At 60.6% G+C, this 8,279-nt stretch overlaps 2 protein-coding genes across 3 annotated transcripts; one reads left to right on the top strand and one right to left on the bottom strand.

Annotated features, from left to right (window-relative positions):
- Positions 1-331: 331 nt before the first annotated feature.
- On the top strand, positions 332-3,659 carry TOMM40L (translocase of outer mitochondrial membrane 40 like). Of its 2 annotated transcripts, none has more exons than XM_015586291.2 (10): positions 332-472; positions 793-942; positions 1,227-1,294; positions 1,533-1,625; positions 1,912-2,013; positions 2,168-2,273; positions 2,447-2,569; positions 2,682-2,758; positions 2,941-3,043; positions 3,191-3,659. In XM_015586291.2, exons 2-10 carry the CDS (start codon positions 828-830, stop codon positions 3,328-3,330), a joined length of 927 nt encoding a protein of 308 aa, XP_015441777.1. In that variant the 5' UTR covers positions 332-472; positions 793-827; the 3' UTR covers positions 3,331-3,659. The 2 variants fall into 2 exon arrangements, with proteins under 2 accessions (XP_015441777.1, XP_006907910.1); XM_006907848.3 differs by having other exon boundaries at positions 693-942.
- A 313-nt stretch (positions 3,660-3,972) lies between these two features.
- On the bottom strand, positions 3,973-8,279 carry NR1I3 (nuclear receptor subfamily 1 group I member 3). The gene is made up of 8 exons (XM_006907852.3): positions 8,036-8,279; positions 7,426-7,556; positions 6,114-6,283; positions 5,767-5,906; positions 5,399-5,544; positions 5,188-5,304; positions 4,896-5,001; positions 3,973-4,102 (listed from the first exon to the last, which is right to left on the bottom strand). Exons 1-8 carry the CDS (start codon positions 8,140-8,142, stop codon positions 3,973-3,975), a joined length of 1,047 nt encoding a protein of 348 aa, XP_006907914.1. The 5' UTR covers positions 8,143-8,279.

The raw sequence follows: 8,279 nt of genomic DNA, 5'->3' as shown, positions 1-8,279 counted from the left end.
GCCTGCTCGTACCCTCCGCCGCTCTCCTCAAAAGGCAGAGGAGGGGAGCTTTAGCGGCCCAAGCTCCAAGACGCTCCCTCTAGTGTCCTGAACGCTCCCAGGCGGAGCGACCTAAGGCCATCACTCACTGAGTTAAATCTCGGGGCTGTCACCGAGCCCCGTCCACCTCTGCAGCTGCGGCCGGGGCCGGAGCTCTCTGGACGCTGGGCCTGCCGCTCCTCTGCTTCCTCCTCTCCCATTGGCCTCTGGGAGACCGCGCCTCTTTTTTTTTTTTTAAGTCGATTGGGCGGGGCCCAATCGAGGGTAGGTCGGGTCTTTGAAAGCTTTCTTTTGCCCACTTCCAAAATGGCGTTCATGGCCACGCCGAAAATGCAGCGTGAAGCCGCAGTTCTGCCATCACTCAAGATGGCTGCCCCCATCAAGATGACCGGGGTGTGCCGGGGGGATAGGGGCTGCACGATGCTCTGAGACGGTAAGGGCTACTGCTCCGTTGCAAGCCTCGCCTTGTGGCCTAGGAATGAAGAGCAGAAAGAGTAGGAAGCTGGGCGAGGTCTCTGGTTGGGGCTAGGGCTAGAGAGCCGGGTAGGGACCAGGGGTGACAGATGGGGGTGAGGGATCAAAGATGAGACGGAACTGTGCCCGGTATTCAGTCTCCCCACCGGTGTCCTCTCCCCCGACTCTTCGCGTTCCAGGTCTAGCGTCGGACCATGTGGAAGTTTCTGGGATTGGGGAGCCGGATGATGGGAGGTGGGGCCCGTGGGGGGTAGAGGGAGGAATAGCATCCTTTCCCAGGCTAACCCCTGCCCCTCCCCGTCCTCTGGACTGAAATGGGGAACACGCTGGGCCTGGCACCGATTGGGGCTTTGCCCCGCCGGAGCCCCCGTCGAGAGGAACCTCTGCCCAACCCCGGGAGCTTCGATGAGCTGCACCGGCTATGCAAAGGTGAGAAGTTGGCATTTGGGTGTCTCAGGCTGAAAGGGCAGAGGTGGGCGGGTCTAGAATGCTGGGTGTCCAGCGATGGGAGCAGGGAAGGGGGGCACATAGCGGGGACAGCTAGCCTCAGGGCAGACCAGCTGCCCGCATGGGGTGCAGCGCTTCCTTGCAGGGCCTGAAGGGAGGAGGTCAGTTCCTGCAAAGCGCTTTCTGCGGGTGGAAAGGAGAGACTGCTTCTTGGGGTAGGGTGCTTTGTCTGTGCTCATCGCGTCCTTGTTCCTCCCCCACTTCAGACGTATTCCCAGCACAGATGGACGGAGTGAAGCTCGTGGTCAACAAGGTTCTGAGCAGCCATTTCCAGGTGCTCCCACTTCTCTAGCCCCTCCTCCCTGTCCCTCCCGGCCTGTGGGAGGGCGAATGTGGGGCTCTCTTGACCTCCCTTGCCTGTGGGACTCGTTGCCTTGAATCAGGCGACCCTCTGCACATGCTGGCACATTTGGGATTCTCAAAGGCCTGCTGGATGGGGAGAGGATGAGGGTGGCACGGGGATGGAAACGGAGCAGGAAGTCTCTGCCCTCCTCTGGCCTCTCTCCCCGCAGGTGACTCACGCCGTGCACATGAGCACCCTGGGGCTGCCGGGCTACCACCTCCACGCGGCCTATGCGGGGGACTGGCAACTCAGCCCCACTGAGGTGAGGGCTCCACATACCTGGGCCATCTCCCCAACAGCCCACCTGGGGCCCAGGCCTGGAAGAGGAGGAAATATGGGTGTCGTGGGGAGGAACGGGCAGGGCCCCGGCCCGCTTCTCTGGGTTTTTTCTTCTGAGGGGGAGAGGGCGGGGACCCATTTGTGTGTGGTGGGTGGGAGTTTTTCTTTGTGCCTCCACTGGGGGGCGCTGGTTACCGCGAAAACCTACAGTATTTGGCTCTAGCCAGAGTGGAGCCACCCACTTAGTCTTCCCGACTACACTCCAACAGGTGTTCCCCACCGTGCTAGGGGATTTGGACAGCAGTGGCAGCCTTAACGCCCAGGTCCTGCTCCTCTTGGCAGAGCGGCTCCGAGCCAAGGCTGTCTTCCAGGTGACCCATGGCTCCTGCCTTCATCTACCGAAGCACTTTCCTCCTCCTCCACCAGCGTCCTGGGGGGAGTGGGGCGGGGCTCCAGGGAGAGGAGCAGAGGCGGTAGTGATGGCAAACGGGGAAAGAGGGTTCACTTCTTCCTCTCCCCACCCAGACACAGCAGTCCAAGTTCCTGACATGGCAGTTTGATGGCGAGTATCGGGGTGGTGACTACACGGCCACGCTGACCCTGGGAAACCCTGACCTGATTGGGGAATCGGGTGAGGGACCAGGACAGGGTTCTTTTTATCTTGGCTGCCCACTCGCTCACGTCGGCGATGCCTCTGTCGTCTGTACACTGCAGGGATTAGAAAAGCAGCTTCTCGGGCGGCTGGGGTGGGGGCTTCTGGGGGTGAGGGCTTCTCTACGACTGACTCCACGTCTCCCACTCTAGTGATTGTGGTCGCTCACTTCCTGCAGAGCCTCACTCATCGGCTGGTGTTGGGAGGGGAGCTGGTTTATCACCGACGGCCAGGAGAAGAGGGAGCCATCCTGACCCTGGCCGGGAAGTACTCGAGTACGGAGGAGTGGGGGGCGGGGCGGTTCTGGGCGTGGCCAGGTCTCCGGCGCGCGTGCTGCTGTGGTGACGGCGACGGTGACGCGCCTCCTCTCCACTTCGGTTTTCGCAGCTGTACACTGGGTGGCTACACTGAATGTGGGATCAGGTGGGGCCCATGCCAGCTATTACCACAGAGCGAATGAGCAGGTGAGACTGCTGACCCATCCCCCACCCGGCACAGCGGCCACGACGCCCGCCCCGACCTCCGCTCCCCAACCTACTGTTCTTCCCGCGCGCGGACCCCCGCACTCTCATTCCATGCCGCTGACGCTGGTTGGGACCCCTCCACCGAGACAGACCCCTCTCCCATCCTTGCCCATGACCCTCAGGTTCAGGTTGGAGTGGAGTTTGAGGCAAACACAAGGCTACAAGACACAGCCTTTTCCTTTGGCTACCATCTGACCCTGCCCCAGGCCAACATGGTGTTTAGAGGTGAGGGTTACTGAGGCGATGTTCGATGTTCGGAGGAGAGGGGCCGAGGGGGCTGGGGCGAGCAGGGGGCAGGAAGCCTCACCTTCCTTCTGAGGCCCCTTTCTCCCAGCTCGTGAAGCGACCGAGTCTGCATTCCCCTCCCCACAGGCATGGTCGACAGTAACTGGTGCGTGGGCGCCGTGCTGGAGAAGAAGATGCCCCCACTGCCCGTCACCCTGGCCCTTGGCGCCTTCCTCAATCACTGGCGCAACCGATTCCACTGTGGCTTCAGCGTCACTGTGGGCTGAGGTCGTCCCAGAGCCCCCACAGCAGCTGCAACCCCTGAGTCAGGTGCCCCCGGGCCAGAAATGAGCCCCTCTCCGGAGCCCCCCTTGCTGGGTGACCTCGAGTTTCCGGGAGCAGAGTGGGGGACAGCACCGTGCCCTCCTCAGAACTGGAGCTGGGGAGGCAGTGGCTGGAGGCTCCCCCTCTGCCGCCAGCCCCAGCATCATCCTCTCATGTTTGTGCCTCTGGACGGCGGGAGGAGGGTTAGGGTGTATGTGTGGCCCAGCTGTCCCCCGTCACTCTGCCCCTCACTTCCCTGTGGATTAAAGCACCTCGCCTCTTCCTCATCAGAGCAGAAAGGTCTGCATGAGACTAGCTCTCCATCTTGGTTTCTGTCCCAGAGCCTTCCAAGGCTGGGAAGCAGCCTTTGACCTGAGAAAGTGGGGCCACCCATTCCCAGAAGGAGCGCCCCCCCCACTCTTGTGCTTCCTGAGAACAGCTTCACCCCGTGGTCAGCACCCACCATTCCCCCCACGACTGCACGAAGAGGCACTCATCACTTTAGTATTTCATTGTGACCACCAGGCTCCCTCGCTGCTGGTCCCAGCCCCCGGCCTGCCCAGCGCAGCGTGTCCAGGGGCCCGGGGCAGGAGGCGAGCGGGGCCTCAGCTGCAGATCTCCTGCAGCAGGGGCATCATGGCGGACAGCTCCTGGATGTGCTGGATTTGTTGTCCGTAGGCGTCATTCAGGCTCCGGAGCTCAGCCAGCAGGCCCAGCAGCTTCGCATACAGAAACCTGTGGAGGAGGGAGTGGGGTCACCAGGGAAACAGGCAGCTGAGAGTCCTGTCCTGACTCGGCGCCCTGAGCCACCTCAGCAAAACCGGGTCCGAGCGCTAGAGAAAGAGGCGTTCCGGCATGGCCGATTAGTCCGCCGTTCAGAGGTCCCCTGTCTTCTCTCCCCATGCCGTTTGTCTCGAACTCAGAGCTCTGAGGGCCATATGTGGAGGCAGCCGCAGGTGTGGCCAAACTTCAGCCCTGTGGCATGTGAGGGCCTGCCTCCTAGAGCATGTTCTAGAAGGCGGCCCTGTTCTGTGGGCGTGTCCTCCGGCTCATTGAAGATGAACCAGAGTGGATGTGGAGCACACCTCCGGACCTGGAGAGGCCACGGACTGGAGCCAGGGACAGGCTTTGGCCATGAAGCCGTGAACGACTGACATCGAGGGGATGACAGGTGGGAGACGGAGGGGTGAGGAAGGGCCGGCAGAGAACGAGCGAGACCCTTGGAAGGCTGCTCTGGTCTGGAGAAGTCGGATGGCTGAGGGGATGGGTGTCCCCAGCCTCGGGAATGCTGTCATGCAGAGCCTGCGGGCCACTGCTTAGCATCTCTACTGAATAAAACAATCTGGAAAAGTGAGGCGCAACAGCAGGCGGAACGGTTCGGGTGCTGCGTCTGTGAGGCGGGAGGGAAGGGCTAGCTCCCCAGGGGAACTGTGTTCCCGAAGGAAGGGAAGCTAAAGTGTTTCTCCTGAGCTCCGTGTGTCCCAACCTCTCCCAGCCTGAGCCTCCGAGCGCCCGGTCACCCCCATACCGGTCCCGCGGCCTCGGCTGCTGGCTTCTGATGTGGCTGTGTAGAGTCAGCGCCACCTCCTCTTGCAGCTGGTCAATCTTGTCCCTCTGGGTCACGCCGGGCCGGTCTGCAGGACGGGGAGCGTGGGGGGTGGGACGGGGTGAGATGGGTTGGGGGGGTGGTCACAGTGCTCTAGGCAGCCGAGGCTGGGATACACCCCTTCCCTGGGGTTGACGACTAAAAGGCCTAGGTGGATAGGTTCAAGGAGCAGGACCAAGCCGTGGGGACCAAAGCTGCCGGGCTGGGGGCTCACCGGGCGAGAAGAGGGCCATGGCCGCCATGAGCACGTACTCGGGCTCCTGGAGCTGCAGCCGCCTCAGGGTCCCGTGGAAGCGGAAGAGCAGCTCTAAGAACTCTTTCTGGAACCCCACTGTGGGAGAGACCGGGCTTAGGAGCCTTCAGATCACCTTGCCATGTGCCACACCGCAAGGACCCGAGCTGTCCTGCTGTTCTGGCCGGCTCACCTAGGGCTCCGTCTTCTTCTGTGTAGCGAAGAGGCCCACAGAAGAAGTTTCGTGTTCGGAGACAGAACGTGGTATTGAGTGCGATGTGACAGATTTCTACAGCTGCCCCCTTGAGAAGGGAGATCTGGTCCTCAATGAGCAGGGACCTGTGGGGGGCAGGAAACAGGTGCCCTGGTCACCAGCTGGAACTTCAGGGAGCGAGAGGACTCCCACTTCTGCTGTGACACTGAAAGCTGGGGACTGAAGACCTGGTTCCCGGAAAGGTGGAGTGATGGCTTAGTTTGCTCAGTGCTATGTTTTTGTTTTGTTCTGCTTGTTGGTGGTGGGGATGGAGTGTTTTCTTCCTGAAGCCGTGGGAGGGCACACACCGGAAGAAGGGCAGGTCCTTGGTGAACTTGATGATCTGCTGTACCATGAACGTGTTCACGTCCGCGTAGTGCATCAGGAAAGGCAGCATGGGCAGCGAGTCGGGCAGGTGCTGGTGGTGGGTGAACAGGTGAGGCAGAGGCTGCAGAGATCGGAGCCCGAGTGAGACGCCGGGCCTCGCCCCGCTTTTGGCCTCTCCACCCTCATTTCAGAAGGGCTCTGGGCTGAGCTGCCTGCGAGGCCCGGGCCCTGGAGAAGAGTTGCTGCAGGCATCCCGCCCTCTCCCTTGGGCAGGCCACCTCGGGCCCCCTTTTGGCCACATTCCAGCTCGAATCCTTTCAGTGCTCACCCTGAAGCACACGAACTGGCCAAACATGGTGCTCATGTGACGGGCGTGGGCCTCTAGGAGTGTCTGGACCAGCTCCTTCTGCTCCTTGCTCAGCCCGGGGGGTGCTCGCTGTGCCCGTCGCTGGGCCTGCTTTGCTCGCCGCAGTGCCAGGGCTTCTGCAGACAAGATCACTGTGCCCAGGCAAAAGACGTGACAGAACTATTGAGACCAGGAGAGAGCACATCCCTCTGCCAGGTCCTGACCAGACGCATTGCAGTGAGGCATGTGGGAGGGAGGGAGGTTCAGAGGCCTCCTTGGGCTTGGCTGATGTCCCAGAGGCTGGGGGTTGGGGCTCCCTGTACACTCCCCCCACTGTGAGGAAAAGCAGTGCACTGGGTGGAGACAGGCGGGGCGGACAGTGAGATGGCCACAGGGCTGGACGTTCGGCCTCTGGGGGACACTGAAGAGGGAGGGCTCTCGATACCTAAAGCATCATTTTATGTTTGTATAGCATTATAATCACAAAGGTTCTGAGCTTAAATCCCACAGGACGAAACAATGCCATGGGTAAACAGGGCAGGCATTGTCACCGATATTTTTCAGAAACCTCGACAGGCTGAGATTCCAGTGACAGGTCCAAGGTCACAAAGTACTTAAGTGATGTGTATTGAATTCCAACCCAGACCATTGGACTTCTGCAGTTTCTTTTCCACTGCTCCACACTGAAAAGCAGTGCGATGTCACGGGACAGAGCCGAGGCCCGGAGGACAGACCGCGGAGCTGGAGCGCTAAGTCCACAACTTTTTAGCTGAGTGAATTTGGGCAAGTTGACTTCTGGTGAGCCCAGTTACATTGTCTGCTGGGAGGACAGCCTCATTAGCTGGCACACAGAAGAAGCACTAGGTCATCAGTTCAATGATTACTGAGTACTTATGAGTGACAGGCACTGTACTTGAGAGGCAGAAGAGAAAAAGCAAGCCGAGGACCTAGGAAAGAGTACTCCAGGGGAGGGAGTGACAGCCCGAAGGGCAGACGTCCTGAGGACAGTGTGGGCCAGGTGTGTCTGAAGGGGGCGCTGGAGCCAGTGGGGCGGGGTGGGTGGAACCAGGGGAAAGCGTAGGGGATGAAGCCTGACAGGTACGGTGGGGAGCCAGCGTGAGGTCATGGGCTGCGGAGAGACGGAGAGCCACTGGCACCTTTGAGCAGAATACTGACATCGTATGACTTGTTCCGAGAAGCTTACTGTGCTCGCTGTGTGGAGAAGGCACTGTGAGAACAGGGGCGAGCAGAGAGATAGTCTGTGGGTTCTTGGGGTGGGAGGAGGCTGACTCACTGTCCTTCTTCATGCCGGCGTCAAGACACTTCTGCAACCTGCAAGCTGGGCAGTGACGCCTCTGGGCCTTGCTGATCTTACAGCTTCCAGCAAAGCGACAGGCGAGACCAGAGCTTTTGACAGCTGTTCGTCTGTGAGAGACAGAGACTCTGTGAGGGTTGGGAACAGCAGTGAACAGGCGGCTGTATGAGGCGCTGAGACGACATGGTTTAGAAGAACGTCTGGTGGCACGGGCTAATCTGAGCCGTGTCCAAAGGTCTTTCAGGGTGGATGGGGCATGACGTACTCAAGCATTTCCAGGGGGCACAGGATAGGTCCGGGGAGCTGAGCTAATGCAGCACCAGCCTGAGCCTTGGTGGGCAGTGAGCCACACAGTGAGCCCTCTTGTCTGAGGGGTTGTGTCCACGGGCACACACCTGGCCTTCCTGGTATTATGCCCCTGTTTATACAGCATGGCGATTGGCGAGATGCCACAAGCTGGCCACAGGGCGCTAGGCCCTAGGATGCAGGAGTGATGTAACCGGACTAGCTGGGGCCTGTGACAGGGCTCAAAGGTTGCCTGGCAGGCAGTCTGGGGGTTGTTTCTACTGGGGAGTGGGTCGGCTCTCACCTGAAGAAACCCTTGCAGCCCTCACAAGTCAGGGCATGGAAGTGGTAGCCTGTGGCTCGGTCCCCGCACACCACACAGTTTCTCAGCTCATCTTCCCCGCCAGCCATGGCTTCAGGGGCTGAGGTGGCTGTCACAGGCCCCTGAGTGTGGGAGGGGTCAGCTGTCAGCTCTGGGCCACCGGTGACCCCCTTGTCCCCCCTCTGCAGAGCATTTTCCCAAACATGCCCTGGGCTGGACACCTACG

The sequence above is a fragment of the Pteropus alecto genome, unplaced genomic scaffold (assembly GCF_000325575.1).
Source record: "Pteropus alecto unplaced genomic scaffold, ASM32557v1 scaffold101, whole genome shotgun sequence".
NCBI lineage: Eukaryota > Metazoa > Chordata > Mammalia > Chiroptera > Pteropodidae > Pteropus > Pteropus alecto.
Note: the sequence above shows the minus strand (reverse complement) of the source record. Positions and strands in the feature narration are given on the sequence as shown.